Raw genomic sequence first — 15,827 nt, 5'->3', positions numbered from 1 at the left:
ACTTTATCCCAAACAACACAAACCCATAAAAGGCAGGTTAGTTCAGAGGTACGGTCTTCGACCTAGTTCTCTGTTCTTGCTCTTTTCTTTTCAATCAAGAAAACCAAAAAAATTTGAAAAATCCAAAAAACCCTACCCGCCACTTTCAAGTCCCCCCGCGACGTCGACGAGCAGTCACCGCAGAAAACAAAACAAAAAAACAAAACAATCATATCCTTTGAGACAACTCACCCCAGTTGCCTCTATCACCAAGTCGCTCAGCCTGCAGATTGTCTATTCTGACTCGCCGAGCACTCCTCTTTCTCATTCTCTTCCTGAATCAGTAAGTCTATGCTGATTTCCGGGTATTCTGCTGGCAGAGTTCTCCCAGCGAACCACGTTGCTCTCTTCCTCCTCCTTTCAGCCGCTGACCCTGTCTCTTTGCAGCCTTGTTTGATACCCGTGATTTAGTCAACCGACGAAATGGCCGCCAACACCACCTCGAACGCTGTTGACCAGCTCGCCAGCGATCTCAACAACACATCCCTCAATGGCAGCGGCGATGTCAAGGCTCCTGCCGTCGACACTGCCGTCAGCGCTGGTGCTGAGGATGCCTCTGCTCCTACCCCCACCACCGCTCCTCACCCCCAGAACTCGGCCTCTCTCTACGTTGGAGAGCTTGACCCCTCCGTCACCGAGGCCATGCTCTTTGAGCTCTTCTCTCAGATTGGAGCTGTTGCTTCCATCCGTGTCTGCCGTGACGCTGTCACCCGCCGCTCTCTTGGCTACGCCTATGTGAACTACAACTCCACCCCCGATGGCGAGAAGGCTCTGGAGGAGCTCAACTACACCCTCATCAAGGGCCGCCCTTGCCGTATCATGTGGTCCCAGCGTGACCCCGCTCTGCGCAAGACTGGCCAGGGCAATGTGTTCATCAAGAACTTGGACGTTGCCATTGATAACAAGGCTCTCCACGACACCTTTGCTGCCTTCGGCAACATTCTCAGCTGCAAGGTCGCCCAGGATGAGAACGGAAACTCCAAGGGTTACGGTTTCGTCCACTACGAGACCGATGAGGCTGCTGCTCAGGCCATCAAGCATGTCAACGGCATGCTACTCAACGAGAAGAAGGTCTACGTCGGCTACCACATCCCCAAGAAGGACCGCCAGAGCAAGTTCGAGGAGATGAAGGCCAACTTCACCAACGTTTACGTGAAGAACATTGGACCTGATGTCACCGACGACGAGTTCCGTGAGCTGTTTGAGAAGTTTGGCGATGTTACCTCATCTTCTCTGGCCCGCGACCAGGAGGGCAAGCCTCGCGGTTTCGGTTTTGTCAACTTCACCACCCACGAGGCTGCCTACAAGGCTGTTGAGGACCTCAACGGCAAGGACTTCCGCGGCCAGGAGCTCTATGTTGGCCGTGCCCAGAAGAAGCATGAGCGTGAAGAGGAGCTGCGAAAGTCTTATGAGGCCGCGCGCCTTGAGAAGGCCAATAAGTACCAGGGTGTCAACCTGTACATCAAGAACCTTGATGACGACGTTGACGATGAGAAGCTCCGACAGATGTTCGCCGAGTTTGGCCCCATCACCTCTGCCAAGGTCATGAGGGACACCCCTCAGGAGGGCGACGAGGAGGTCAAGGACCAGGAGAAGGACAAGGAGAACCAGAAGGAGCCCGAGAACGAGGCCGAGTCTGCTGAGAGCGCCGAGAAGAAGGCCGAAAAGAAGGGCGACAAGAAGCTTGGTAAGAGCAAGGGCTTCGGCTTCGTCTGCTTCAGCAACCCCGATGATGCCACCAAGGCTGTTGCCGAGATGAACCAGAGGATGATCAACAACAAGCCTCTGTACGTTGCCCTCGCCCAGCGCAAGGACGTCCGCAAGAGCCAGCTTGAGGCTAGTATCCAGGCTCGCAACCAACTGCGGATGCAGCAGGCCGCAGCGGCAGCTGGTATGCCGCAGCAGTACATGCAGCCCCCCGTTTTCTATGCTCCTGGCCAGCAGCCAGGCTTCATCCCCCAGGGTGGCCGTGGCATGCCTTTCCCCCAGCCTGGAATGCCTCTTCCCAACGTTCAGGGAGGTCGCCCTGGCCAGTTCCCCGGATACCCCCAGCAGGGTGGCCGCAACGTTCCCCAGGGAATCCCCCCCAACATGTACGGCATCCCCGGCCAGTTCCCTCCTCAGTTTGGACAGCCCGGAACTCCTCAGTTCATGGCTGCCATGCAGCAGGCTCAGCAGCAGGCCGCCGCTCTTGCTGGAGGCCGTGGTGGCGCTCCTCAGGGTGGTCGTGGTAACATCGCCGGCATGCCTCCTAATGTCCAGGGTGGAATGCCTGGCTACCCCCCCAACAACCGCCAGAACATGGGCCGCAACAACAACGGCGGTAACAACAACGCTGGTCGCAACGGCAACTTCCCTAACCAGCCTGCTCGCGACAACAACACTTCCTCTCTGCTCCAGTCTCAGCTCGCTGCGGCCCAGCCTGCCCAGCAGAAGCAGATTCTTGGAGAGTTGATCTTCCCCAAGATTCAGGCCATCAACTCTGAACTTGCTGGCAAGATCACTGGTATGCTCTTGGAGATGGACAACTCCGAGCTTGTCAACCTGTAAGCTTCCTCCCCCCCTTTTTTTCTTTCAGACGAATTTGTAATACTGACTTTTTCACCTTAGCATTGAGGATGAAGCTGCCTTGAAGGCCAAGGTTGACGAGGCGCTGGCCGTCTACGACGAATACGTCAAGTCCCAGGCTACTGGTACCGAGAAGAAGGAGGAGGAGACCAAGGCTTAGGTAGAGCCGGTCTTGCCGCCTTTGACACGCAACATCGTTTCCTTTGTCGTTTAAAAATTTGACTACGGTGCGAGATGGACTCAAAAGTCACCGAATGATTACGTGGGATGCAATATGATAGCCACGGTTGCCCAGTCTATTGCATCATGTAAGGATAGACTTATTTGCTATATTTTTTCTCAAGGATGAACAAAAGTTGTGTGGTTTGGAAGGTGGTATTTTCGGAATGCGGGAAAGCCGCCTTGCCCTGGCCGGGACGAAAAAACGTCGCCGGCAAAAAATCAGGCTCACCGGGATGGCGTTGCGGGTTTTATGAAGGCTGCCTCTGGGCTATACCCCCATGAACATGGTCCACTCTCACTGGCAAAAATAACGGAGGCAGGGGCTGAAACGGATAGGATTCTAGGAATTTTCTAATAGATAACATGTTCTTAAACAACTTGTGTGTGTATGTGCCTTGTTAACTGTGAATAGCAAAGTGTGGAGTTGTGAACCTCATTTTCATCCAAATACTCGAATGATCTTGTTACAGCCGGTTTTATAGAAGCCCTGATAAATAATACTTACGAATGCTTTGATCAAGAAAAGAGTTCTTGTATAGACGAGATATTTTAAAAGATACGAAATTGCTTTCAATTGACACTGCCAAACCTAGGAGGTAGAACTACTGGTTACATACCCAACCAAGCCCAGCGCCCCGACCAAGAACGTTCACATTTTCATCTAAGAAAGGCGAACCTTGGCACCGAGTTATAAAATAAATGAAAAAGGAAAGACAAAGAAGATGAAAATAACGCCCTGCCCTTTGACCGATATTGGAAATACACAGAATACCACACATGCCGAGTACATTTGAGATACTACAATATGTGAGAACAGGAGATGGATAGATAGATGTAAGGAGAGTTTTTGAGGAGAAAGGAAGAAAGGAGAGGAAAGGATTTCGCTTGGCTTGCAGGTAAACTCACAGAAAAAGAGAAAAAACGCCATATGAAAAGACAGAACAATCCACGCCCAGATATAAAGCAAAAAAACAAGAAAGAAAGAGAAAAGGAGAGAAGAAAAGATGAAAGAAAAGAAGAAGAGAAAAAGGAATGAAGAAGAAAAGAACATCTATGTGAAAAACTTTTTTGGTGTTCCGGCTTTTCACCTAAATGTGCGCTCCCTTATTTCCTGCCACTCCCCCCTTGAAAATGAAAAACCACCAAAATCAAAAGAAAGAACATGATTTGAAATGACAGATGGAAATGATAGTATATACTTACCGTTCCCCGTTGCAGCGCCGTAAAAATGGTGGTTGCCAAGCTAGCCACCCCCTTTACCCTTTGGTCCTTTGCCTAGCCATGCCTTTGGTTGCCTTAAAACCGATACAAAACAACAGATACAATTAAAAATAGAAGAAGAACAGTAACTCCACTAGAGTGTGTCGCTGACCAAATAAACACACCACGCTGTTGGCGATGAGGCCATGCTGTTGTGCCTGACATGGAAGATAAAATAAAAAAGGATAAATAGCAGAGAAGTTTTGTATATCCCCTCCCCCAGAACAGAATGATTGATTCGACGCCTTTAGAAAAAAAGACAAGAAAACAAAACAAACACACAGATGGGGGGAGAGGATTACGAATCTCTGAGGATGTCGCCCCGGCCATCGTCGAGTCGTAGACTTCTAGGCTGCTGCTTGCTCGGCACGCTGGCGTAAAGCGTTTCCAGGACCTTTCCCTTCTGCTGGCGTCGAATTTCTGAGAGATGATCCCTCACGCCAGATAAGCTGTCGATCTGGTCTTCAAGAGTCAGGATGGTGGCATTGGTGCCGCGGACGAGCGGCGAGATGAGCTTGGTGCGGAGCCCTTCGAGCGAAGTCTGCAGCGACAGGAGCTTGCTGTGATGGTTGACCAGGATGCCCTTGTTGCGGACAGTCTTTTCCCTCACGTCGCGCAGGAGCACGCGGTTCTGTTCAAACTTGCGCAACTCGGCGGCGCGCGTGCCCAGAATGCGCACCCACAAGCTGGCCAACATGTCGCTGTGAAGCTCTTCCTGGGCGGAAGTCTCACGCGCGACGGTTCGCGCAAGGTTGAGAAAGTGCTGGTCGATGCTGTTGAAGAGACCGTAGAGATTCATGCTATAGCGAAGCTCCTCTCGAACACTTTCCTCGAGAACCGACAGGAATTCGTTGAACAGTAGCTGGACCATTCGTTGCTCGCGCTGCGGGTTGCTTAGTCCAAAGACGTACGTAGTAATCGTGCCGATCGGCGTGGGAGCACCGGAGGCGTCCTCGAGGACATGAGCCTCAGAAAGCATATTGTGGATGTTATCGTAAGCGGAGGAGAGGGTGGAAGGAGAAGGGGCGCTCTGGAGGCGATTGAGATGCATCTTGGCCCAATCCATGACATTGAGGATGCTGTTGTACAACGAGGCGCAAACGCCCATGTCAACCTTTGCTGTTTGCTTCTCTCGACACACCAGGGTCACACGAGGGGGAGTAAGGGAAGGGAAGAAAGACTCAATTGGGAGATGGGGAAGGATGAAAGAAAGATGAGACGATAAGAAGAAGAGAGGGGGAGGGATTGCTATCCATTGACTTACCCGTCAATGTCACCATCGACAACAGCAAAAAACTTGGTCATCTCGGTCGCAAGTGTCTTCATTGCGCCGCTGAGGGCGTCGAGGTCGGAAACGATGAGCGACGCATCTTTCATTCCACTAGTTCGTACCGTCTCCCCAAGGTCCCAGACAGCGACGCTGGTGGCCTGCAAGTCGTGCACTTGCGTAATGGCATGCTCCGAATAGTAAATGAGCGGCTCAAAGGAGCGCGCGATGCCAGCGACCTTTACGAGATCGCCGACCGGCCGCGGTGCAGGCTCCTGGATGAGCGTCTTGAACATTGTGATGCTGCAGACGGCAAGGAGCACACTGAAAAGGGTAGACGTCCATGACGCAGTGAGAGCGGCGTAGCGTTTACGGATGAAAGCAATGGCAGTTTCAATTGGTTCGGTTCGCTGCTGGACTTCAGCGCGCACGGCGAAGCGGATGTCTATCATAAAAAAGACAACACAGTCAGGCGCCAAGTCTAAGTCTGATGATACCAAGACGAAGACGCAGATGCAGATGGGCCGCGCCAGGCAGAGCAGGCAGCAGCGGCAGCGGCAGCAGCAGCAGGCAAGGAAAATGCGCGGCGCAACTTACAGTTATCCGTCGGCGGCGGCGACTCCAGTATTCTCTCGAGAACGGGCGGGGTCGGTGCCTCGAGTCGCAATGTGCCGCTCCTGTTTCCCTCTGGACTCCGGCTCCTCACCTTGTCCGGGCTCATGCTGCCGGTTGGGAGCCTCGTGCGGATCGCCCTCTGCAAAATATCGTTCTGGTTGTCCAGGTTGTGGTCCAGGTCGTCATCATCATCGTCGTCGTCGTCGCGATCGCTAAACGGGGTGTTGCGCATGTGCAGGCGCATCGGGGCCATTGCGCCGAGCGCATCATGCGACGGGGGCCGCCAGAAACCGTTGCTTCGACTACCGTTGGCGAGCCTCCGCCACGCTGGAGGAGAATAGGAACCTGCGGACGCGACGTCCAGGTCCGCTAGGAGATCGTCCTCTATCGCCGCTTCGCTGGGGGGGAGAACGGATGAGTTCCTCGTCGTAGATAGCAGCGGGCTTGCCGGAGTCTCGAAATCCCGTAATGAGGCGTCGAGCCTTTCTTGGGGATCGGCCATGGTCGCTCTCTTTGGCGTAGTAGTCCCTCTCCTTGTAGTCCTTGTAGTGGTCCTTGGGTTCCTTTCTGAAGCGGTCTTTGAATGATGAGGATGTTGAGTCCTTCCTGTCGCGGCGGTAGACGGTCAGCGACTGGTCGCGCAGTACAAGCTGTCGGGAGGGCGAGGTGGGCGACGGCGGCAATGTGTTGTCGTTGTTGTTTGCGGCGGTTAAGAAGCGCGGCAGGGTGATTCGTGGCAGGTTGAACGATGGCAGCTGTGGAAGATAGAAGCTGACGAAGACGAGAATAACAAGCAGCGCAGCCAGAAAGGTGCTGGGAGTGACAGTGACGCTGATCAGGGAGACCTGCTGATTCACCGTCAAAAGCGAATACATGGGAGAGTCTGAGGGCGGACAAGGCCCAGCGGGATGGGACTAAAGAAAGGTGTGTCGACCGGTCGGTAGTCGGCCGTGGGCTTGGCCTGGCCTTGCAACTCCAGTCAGTCTTCGCGTTGTCCAGACCCCGGCAGTGCGGTAGGTGTATGTGTACGCCGTGTGTCTGTCTGGATGGAGTATGTGCGAATGTACACGGTACTAGTTATCCGTAGGCGTGGTTGGAATGACTGGCAGGTTGGGGAAAAGGGTCGGTCGACCCAGGCAGGCTTTCTTCCCAAGGTCGACGAGCTAAATACCTTAGATAGTCCCGCTCGGTCGATTCCGCAGTGGCCTGCAAGGAGAGAACTGGAGAAAGAGAAGAGGGAAGACGTCAGGAAATCCGAACAACCCTGGTACTGGCACTGGCAGTGGAAGTGGGCAGCGATCGATGGTGCGGGAGAGCGGCAGACGGGCGATGAATCGTCGGCTTGTCCTTGCTTTTTTTTTTTCTTTCTTCGGCGTCTTCTTTGCAACGGCGTCAGCGTCGGCTATTCTTCTCTTTTCCCCTCTTGTTCGGTTCTTGTTTTTGTTTTGGACTTGTTTCCGAACAATCGTCTTTCCCTGCCTCTGACTCTGCAAAAAAGCCCAGATCCCCCTCCCCCTTCGTACCCAACTCTGAGCTTCCTCTCCCAACACTGGGACTCGACCCAAGCAACAAGCCCCAGCCCTGCAGTCGTGACTGGAAGATTGGCGCCAGCCCCGGCAGCGGCCACTCCCCTTCGCGCAATGGCTGACCGTGTTGGGGTGGCAGCAATCGTGAGAGGCTGGGCCGCCCTCGTGGCACGACATTGACCCAGCCGGCGCGGCCAATCAGGCGTGCTGCTCACATCTCCGTCCGCCGTTTCAGACCATCTGAACAGGCCACCCCCCCTCCCTTGGTTGAGTCCCTCTGCTCTGCTCGCTCCCTGGGGACAGACCCAGCAGTGTCTTGCCTTTCCCTTCTCCTCCCCCCTCCGCCATGATCCGTCCATGGTCCCTCCAGCTCGAACCCCCACCTGGTGTCTGCCTGTCCTTGCTGTCAATCCATCCGCCATGGCCCCAGAACCGAACGGGCAGAACAAGTCAGGATGCCACCATGGCGGGCTGCAGCAGCACTACTGTACTGTACTCTACTCGTATGTGCCGTGTCCTCCATGCAACCACAGAAAGAGCCGGAATAGCGTGAGAGAGCGCAATCCGCTCATTCGTCGATGCAGCCATAGCTTACCTGCAGCATCGCATCAACAAGCAATGACAAGACACGGCTGGTGGCGGTTTTGTTTCTTGGTCTTGTCTGTCTGTCTGCTGCTTCAATGCTATTGCTCGCTCCAGTCCCGTCCATCTTCCCGCCCTCTGGCCCTTTCCAGCCACTAGGCTGCTCCCGTTATCTTATCACCCCGCAATTAGTGGGCATCTTCTTCTTCTTCTCCCCAAGCCGAGCTTCGCCACCCCTCCATCATGAAGGCAGTCCTGTAGCATCTTCTTCGGCCTACTTTCTCCGTGCTAGACTAATTGATATGTACGAGTACAGATACATGCACGCACTTTGCAGTTGGCATCGCCCCATTGTTTTCAGACAAGCAAGCTACAGTATCTCGTGGGATATGCCACACCACCCCCTCCTTGCCTCCCTTGAGCTGGCATCCATTCTTTGCTTTTTCCCTCGCTTGCTTTTCCTCATCCGAGGGCGAGACAAAAAAGGGAGCAGGAAGTCAGATCAAGGGAAACTAAACTAACTCACTTAGTAGTGCCACAACCGCCAGAGAAATCTAAGCTTTCCAGACGGGAGAGGCGCCCGCAGAAAAAGAAAAAAGAAAAAAAGACATGCCACCACACTCGCAGTCGATCCTCGTCACCCGCGGATCGTCCCAAGGTGCGGACCCTTTTGATTCTCCCCATCCTTGCAAGTCTAAGAAAGCCAGATGCCCTTCCTACCATGTAAACGTACATACATACATACAGATACTGCATCTTAGCACCCCGTCGACTTGTCTTTGTAGAGACTAGGTACGCTGTACATTCCACTCGAATGCTCCATCGATCTACCAAGCAGGTACTCCATACCTTAGCAGATACCTTACCTTACTTTAGTATTCCTATTCCCGTGCATCAACCATCACCAAAAAGACGCCCCACCCAGTCTCTGGCATAAACCCGAGCTAAACAGAGTCACATGAGAAGTCATCTCTCACCGTACGCTCAACAATATCTCTACGGGCAGTAATACGGCACTTTGCTGATTATGGCTCATACAAGGGACTCAGCACGTGCATGCTATATGACGCAGTTGCATTAAGCTAGTGAGTGTATCAGATGAGCGGCTAAGAAGAAAGAAATCGACGCTATGTTTCCATTTGTGGTTTTATCATCGCCCTGTTTGGTTCAACTCCTACCCGATTTGCCCTTGAAGCAGCACACCCAAACTCATAACCCATCACACCTTTGATAAAAAAGAGCAACTTAAGTCCCAAAGAGAGACTAAAATGAGCAAGAAGGATACTTAATAAAAAAGAAGAAGAAAAGGGAAAAAAAAAGACAACGCCGTCTCGCGCCTTGGCTCCGCTGTTGCTAGTTCGTCCCTTGAACTACCCAGTTTATACAATAGTAGTGCGCGCTTGTCCCCCGTGGTCAACCAGCTCAACATGTGGTTGGCTCACTCTCTCCCTCCCCCGGTCACAGATCCTCACATCCTCACCCTTGTGTGGAATGGAGGGGCGTGGGGAAAATAAAAAGCCGCGATATCAGTCTTCTCTGCGTTTGCCCCAGACGGCCAAGATCCACGAAGCTCGGCGGGCTCAAGGGCTTTGCCGCTTGGCGGACTTCTAGTCTACTTTGGCGTTGGCCAGGCTTCTGGCCGTCGGGTTGCTGATGTTGTTCACCTGCTTCACCGGCGTCCGCTTGTACTTGGACTGCTTGCGTAGTTTCTTGCGTGCAACCATGACGGGCACCGAACTCTTAGTAACCAGGTAGTTGGAGAAGGACCCCAGAATGACACTACGTCTTTGGTTAGCGAACCCTCCTCTTCTAGAAATAAAGCTCAAGCAGGACACATACCCCTTGAGCGCGCTTCGGCCCCGGCTCCCAATCACAACCAGAGTGGGATTGACAAGGTCAATTACCTCGGTCACGAGATGCCGGGGGTTCTTGCAGTGCAGGACTTCTACAATCACCCTGACCTGGAGCCGAGTCTTCCTCAGGAGACGGAGCACCTTATCTGTAATCTCCTGGACCGCGCGATTACGCTCCTGCTCGGCTTTATAGCGATCACCCCGATAGAGCGGCGCGGGCGAGCCGCTTGGAGTGCCAGCGTTAGAATCGCCCCGTAGGTAAAAGCCTGAGCTGCGCTTAAACTCAGAGACCAAGTTCACCTGCCCCGGCACCAACTTTGTGTTTGCCATCAGGTTGATGGCCGCTGCCTGCTCCTTCATCGCCTTTGACTCATCTGGCACCAGGGAACCCTCTCCCGTGACGATGCCCGTCTCCTCGTCAATGCAGTAGATGGCTACCAAGGTGTCGCCATCTCGGAGAACTGTACCAATCGCCCACTCGAGGGCATGCGTTGATTCATCACTAAGATCGGTCGCAACCAGGTATTTTCTCAGCCTGTGGTTCTCTTCTTCGGCGGCCTGAACCATTCTAGTGTAGTCTCCGCGGTAGATGATGCGAATGGCGCGGTGCGCTTCTGGCGTTTCCAAGATATTGGTCATGTTGAAGGACAGGTTTTGTGCCCTCTTGATGTCGTCCATGTCGGCTTCCTCATCTGAGTCCATGACCGAAGGCGTCCTCGATGGCGGCCCTTGGTCGTAGCTGGTAACAGGATGAACGCCCCTGTTGGCCTTGGAGGGCTTTGTAGTGTCTCCAGTGGCGGTTGTCACCTTGATCTCGGGCTCCTCAAACAAGGAACGGTACTGGTATTGAGCTTGCTGAGATGCCACTTGCGATCCTGTTTATAAAGTCAGTCATCTTTTGGCCGCCCGCGTTCGACGAGGCCTCTTCGGTTCGCTTACGTTCTTGTTCCGCCGCCGCGAGCAGGCTCAGTGCCTGTCGGCCCCCAGATTGTGAGCTGCCGGCGGCGGCGGGCTGTTTGCTGTCTGGCTCGGTATCGTGTATCAGAGACCGAGGAGACTTCTTGCGGCCTCTATCCTCATCTTCAGAGGACTCCTCTTCTTCTTCGTCACTCGAGCCAAGCTGCTCGCCATCCGGCCCAACATAGTCTTTGACCAGCCTGCCCTCCCCAGCTTCCCCAGACTTTTTTCGCATAGCCAGTTGCGCCAAGCTTCCGCTAGACTGAATGAGATTCGCATCTGACAATTTCCGGTAGGCATTATTGAGGTTAACAACTTTGCCATCATTCAACAGAGCCTGGCCTGGGGGTAGCTGTGGTGTGGAAAAGGTCGCCGGTGATCGAGACCTACTTCCCCAACGACGATTTTGAGTCTGGGGTGACTTGGACTTGTTGTTGAAAAGGCGAGAGCCACCAAGCGGAGATCGGCCTCTATCCGCAGGAAGCTGAAGTCCACCGTCGGAGCCTCTCAAGATATCTCCTAGGGACCCTCCGCTCTCTCGCTTGCTGTTTCTTGAAGACGACCATTTCACCGAGGATTGGGAACCCGAGCCATGCGAGTATATACTAGAAAACTGGTAGTTGGCAATCGGATCGTTTCGGCGGCCACGTGCAGGCTCGGCAAACTTGATACTGGCATCAGATCTACTTCGCGGATGTGGCACCAAACCAGATGATTGTTGCGGTCTGAAGGGCTCACTGGGAGGCATCAGAGGAGAGCTTGGAGTTGAGCTTCTACCCGTCCGCCTAGGAGAGTCCGGCATAGGGCCACTAACATCGAGCATGCTGCGGACCAGCTGCGGGGAGGGCGGCGCATCAACATCCAGCATGCTTCTCACCGGGCCCTGAGTGGTAGTGGTAGTCCTATTGGAAGACGAAGAGGTGCTGCCAGGAGGAATCTCCTCTTCGGCAATGTCCAGCATGCTCCGAACTGGAGAACGCGCTGCATACGGCGAATCTGACCGACCGCCCCTTGCCGACGGAACAGGAGCCTCATTAGATCGCTCCAGCAGAGCCAGAACCTCTTGCCGCTCCATATCGAGCATGGCATCGATACTCATGGGAAGAAATTTGTTATTATTGTTGTTCGCCATGGTGACGGTAGAAGCCGGCAGGCTTGTATCTTGTTTGTAGGATAGGAGACGATTGTTATCGCAGATGTGTCCAGACAATCGCTAATGTCAAGGACAGGAGACGGAAGACGATGGCCCGCGAGCAGGCAATGGGTGATGGCCGATGTGCCGAATTAATTGCTCTCAACGCCCTTAGACACGTGCTGCTCGCCGCGGCAGGATCCGATAGATTGATGCTGCGATAGCTTCGATGGAGAATGTGTAACAGGTGGGAGGCCGCCGCAAATCCTAGCGGGGCAGCTTTCGATTAAGTCGACGGCGAGTCGATTGGGTCCGAGTTGGAGGCCAAAGGAGCATTGTGCATGAGCAGGAAAGCGGCTAAGCAACGGGTGCGCGGCGCCTCTCAGATCATGGCGCAGGCGCGGAGCGATGGGACGATGTTCAGGAGCGGACTTGGATCCGGTGAGGCACACGATGGAGAGCCGGGAGAGAGAAGGGAGAAGATGGGGAAAGCTGTGAGCCGGTGGACCCTTTTTCTTCTTGGAGTGTGATTTTCGAAATGTTGATATTTTGTTCCCCTCTCAGCGGCAGCAGCTGTAGCGATACTCTCCGCGGCACTTGGTTGAGGGCGAGTGAAAATGCGTCAAATAAACTGTGCTACCTGGTAGAATTCGTTTTGACCAGGTCTGTTGGAGTCGGTGGTTGCACGTCTGGAAGATGATAGCCGGAGCAGGTCCGAGACGGGAAAAGATGGAGAGCCTGGGGGGAGCCTAAAAAGCTCCAGTGAGAGAGGAGGGGCTTGTAGGGCAGTGACGAAGCTCCGTTTAGCGGAATGAGCTATGCTAGGCACGCCCTGAAGCCACTGGACGGACTTCCATGCTATTGTACTGCTAGTCTAGTGCCTATTATCCAACTACTGTTAAGGTCTATGCTAAACATCAATCCATCAAGCCAATTTGATGCTTTTACATGGAGGTGGTAGTAGTTGACCCTCACCTCGTGCCATCATGAGAATTCATCTTTGGCACCCAACGCCCCTAAACAAGCCCGGTCTTTCGTTAGCAGCCCGTGGTTTTCCCTTAGCACGGCAGCACAGCAGCATCGCGATTAAGTTTAATTCGGGGACGCAAGGGAGAGAAGCAAGTCGCATTGCATGCCCTCGTGCATACCTGGTCAGGAAAAAAGGGGGCAGGTTTTCCAGCCAACGAGAATGCTAGCCTCACAACCTTTCGCCACCGCCGTTCAACGAGGAGAATCAGAAGCTTATCGCTCCTCACTGTGTAACCCGCAAGTTGCGCGCCCAGCCTGCAAGTATCGTATGGGCTCAACCCCCGTGCCCGCTTCAGTAAATTTGTATCAAATTGCACTGGATGGTTTGCACTGCCCTGTGCTACTCCGCTAAACTGCTGGTCGAAGAGTGCTCTCATTGGCGTGTTTTTGGTGGTAACGTGCGACTGACCATTTCTTTGGGTCTGTCTGGTCCTATTAACCTTAAAAATGGGCTTGATCTACCCGGATCGGGGGCCGGCCTCCCAAGCTGCTCTCGTTTTTGGGTGTGCGTATTTATGAATTAGAGCCCGGGGCTGTTGGTCACATGCAGGCGATAGGCCTACAGCAGGCCGGATTCGAGGGGCGTCGTGATATGCATTTATATGCTGATCTATACATGATATGGAGCCAGTCTTTGCAGTGCGCGTGCATATAAAAAGCATCAATTTAATGGACAATATATACATACTAGGTACGTTGAAGCGTTGAAACTGTTTTTCCTTTGACTTGATTTCGCAGGTTGTTCTACTACCTCATGTAATGTACAAGCCTATTCAAAGCCTATCACGAACCCGCCTCTTTTTTTTTTCATCTAGTTCGCTGCCGTAGAATACACATCTAATATACATTCAAATCCGCGTCGCATCACGTCGTTTATTTCTTCTTCTTCGTCTTCAGCTTGTTGGACCCCACGTTGGCTCTAGCCGCAGTGCCAAGCTTGTGTACTAGCTTTCTCTTCTCCCAGACGCTCGACCTGCCCTCCACCACGGCGATGATCTCCTCAGCTATCCGATGGGCAAACTGGTTTCGCCCACTGCCCTTCGAGGGCTTCTTGTTGATGACGTCCAGGATCCATTGGAACGCCATCCTTCGGCGCTGTCTGACGGCGAGGGGGACGGGAAGTTCCAGGGCACGGCCACCTCCACCAGCGCCGGCAATGTTCCTTACTTTGAGGAGCGGCGCAACTGAGTCGATGGCGATTGTAATGTAGAGGACGGGGTTAAGAGGGAGGTGTGCGGCGGGCGGAGTCCCTGGTAATAGGGGGAATTTCGGGCTGTAGATGGGGGCGGGCGACGTTCGCAAGAAGTTCATGACAGCAGCCATGTTCTAAAAGCTGTCAGTATTCCGAGCTGGTATATGCCGGTCGGAATGTATCATGACTTACTCTTTGCGCAACGCTGAGTTCTCCATGGCGCATCAAGAGCCTGGTGATTTGCTCTAGCACGGGGTGGTATCGCTTCTTGACATGGAACCCGTCCGGATAGGGCTTTTGGGGAAGACCAAACTTGTGGCCAGCGTGTTGCACTTCTGTGCCAACGGGGATTATTGACTGTGACCCGGCAGCAACAATAGCTTCCGCCTGCTCTGGTGGGGGAATGACACCCTCGCGATATAGAGCCTCCTCTTGCGCCTCTGTCAAGCCGCCCTCCCGCTGACTTGTTACGGGTCGACCGCCGTATAGTATTTGTTCCAAGGTCGCATCGTCTAGCGCTTCAATAGATGACGCTTGTGATGAAGATGTCTACGTTCCCAGCTGGTCAGCACATGGGGTATACTCGACTTGTGGGGGAGGGGAGGAATCATCCAACCTCTTGTGCGGCTTTCTGGGTCAATTCTCCAGAGGCGCCCCCAGTAGCCTTAGAACTTGTCGGTTCTGATTTGGAAACCGACCCGGAAGCTTCTCTCTTTGCACCGCTCGGAGAATTGGAGGGTTTGTTGGTCGCATCGTCGGCATAGAATCGAGTTGTTGAAGCCTGGGCTCGGAATGGCTGAGCCGCAAGGCGGACGGGCTGCGTCCGGACCGCCAGAGTCCTGCACACACCCCAAATCTTCAATCTTGAAGCCATGGCGGTGCTCCGTGCTACCGAATGGGCTCCCAAGGCGCAATTCTTCGTCGTCGACACTTTCGCGTGATCGCCTTCCAATGTCCCTCCATGAAAATTACAGCCGCCCACCACCCGCCATCGCTGTGCCGATCGGAACAATTCCGGGCCGAATCCAACCCCCACTGCTCCAAACTTGCTTATGTCATCCCGCTCCGATGCTCCATCCTTGCATGCTCATCTGAGATGGCTTGACGGATGAATCTGAGCAATCCTTGCAGCTTGTTCCACAGCATTGACTGGCAGCTGCCCATCCCTAGGACGCCAAGGTCGGGGCTCTCATTTCCTCCTTGGCCACATGACCTCGTCCTACCGTAACCACTCGATACGGACGCTTTTACGGTGTACGAAGCACAAGTATACCATCTAGCAGTTTTGGAGCTGCTCACTTGTTGGCCCATTCCTAGGTCATGCGATTCCAATGCGGAGATTCCTTTTTTTAATTGAATTGACAAACATGATAATTATTAGTATCAACCTCCCGCTCTCGTTATTGGGCTATGCGCCAGTCACCATTCTTCCATCATTCTTGAATTCGTCATAATCCAGCATTCGTCTTTGGTGTTTCCTGATATTGAGATCGAAATGCGAAATGAAATAGCCCTCCCAACTGATAAAATCAAACCAAACCAAAACAGACCAGATAAGAATCATATCAAAATCCTAGCATAAAAG

At 53.4% G+C, this 15,827-nt stretch overlaps 5 protein-coding genes across 5 annotated transcripts; 1 reads left to right on the top strand and 4 right to left on the bottom strand.

The window, feature by feature from the left end:
- Positions 1-462: 462 nt before the first annotated feature.
- On the top strand, positions 463-2,767 carry T069G_02623 (RNA recognition motif domain-containing protein; the record flags this gene model as incomplete). The annotated part of the gene is made up of 2 exons (XM_056169833.1): positions 463-2,585; positions 2,650-2,767. The coding sequence occupies 2 exons, from the start codon at positions 463-465 to the stop codon at positions 2,765-2,767; spliced, it is 2,241 nt and encodes a 746-aa protein (XP_056030725.1).
- Positions 2,768-4,387: 1,620 nt separating this feature from the next.
- On the bottom strand, positions 4,388-6,224 carry T069G_02622 (uncharacterized protein; the record flags this gene model as incomplete). Its single annotated transcript, XM_056169832.1, has 3 exons — positions 4,388-5,168; positions 5,354-5,801; positions 5,954-6,224. The coding sequence occupies 3 exons, from the start codon at positions 6,222-6,224 to the stop codon at positions 4,388-4,390; spliced, it is 1,500 nt and encodes a 499-aa protein (XP_056030724.1).
- A 49-nt stretch (positions 6,225-6,273) lies between these two features.
- T069G_02621 (uncharacterized protein) lies at positions 6,274-6,846 on the bottom strand (the record flags this gene model as incomplete). The annotated part of the gene is made up of 1 exon (XM_056169831.1): positions 6,274-6,846. The coding sequence occupies one exon, from the start codon at positions 6,844-6,846 to the stop codon at positions 6,274-6,276; it is 573 nt and encodes a 190-aa protein (XP_056030723.1).
- A 2,840-nt stretch (positions 6,847-9,686) lies between these two features.
- Positions 9,687-12,021, bottom strand: T069G_02620 (universal stress protein family domain-containing protein; the record flags this gene model as incomplete). The annotated part of the gene is made up of 5 exons (XM_056169830.1): positions 9,687-9,864; positions 9,919-10,807; positions 10,872-11,724; positions 11,767-11,791; positions 11,891-12,021. The coding sequence occupies 5 exons, from the start codon at positions 12,019-12,021 to the stop codon at positions 9,687-9,689; spliced, it is 2,076 nt and encodes a 691-aa protein (XP_056030722.1).
- Positions 12,022-13,923: 1,902 nt separating this feature from the next.
- On the bottom strand, positions 13,924-15,116 carry T069G_02619 (ribosomal protein s7p/S5e domain-containing protein; the record flags this gene model as incomplete). The annotated part of the gene is made up of 3 exons (XM_056169829.1): positions 13,924-14,376; positions 14,435-14,791; positions 14,859-15,116. The coding sequence occupies 3 exons, from the start codon at positions 15,114-15,116 to the stop codon at positions 13,924-13,926; spliced, it is 1,068 nt and encodes a 355-aa protein (XP_056030721.1).
- Positions 15,117-15,827: the final 711 nt, after the last annotated feature.

This window comes from Trichoderma breve, chromosome 2 (assembly GCF_028502605.1).
Source record: "Trichoderma breve strain T069 chromosome 2, whole genome shotgun sequence".
Classification (NCBI taxonomy): Eukaryota; Fungi; Ascomycota; class Sordariomycetes; order Hypocreales; family Hypocreaceae; genus Trichoderma; species Trichoderma breve.
Note: the sequence above shows the minus strand (reverse complement) of the source record. Positions and strands in the feature narration are given on the sequence as shown.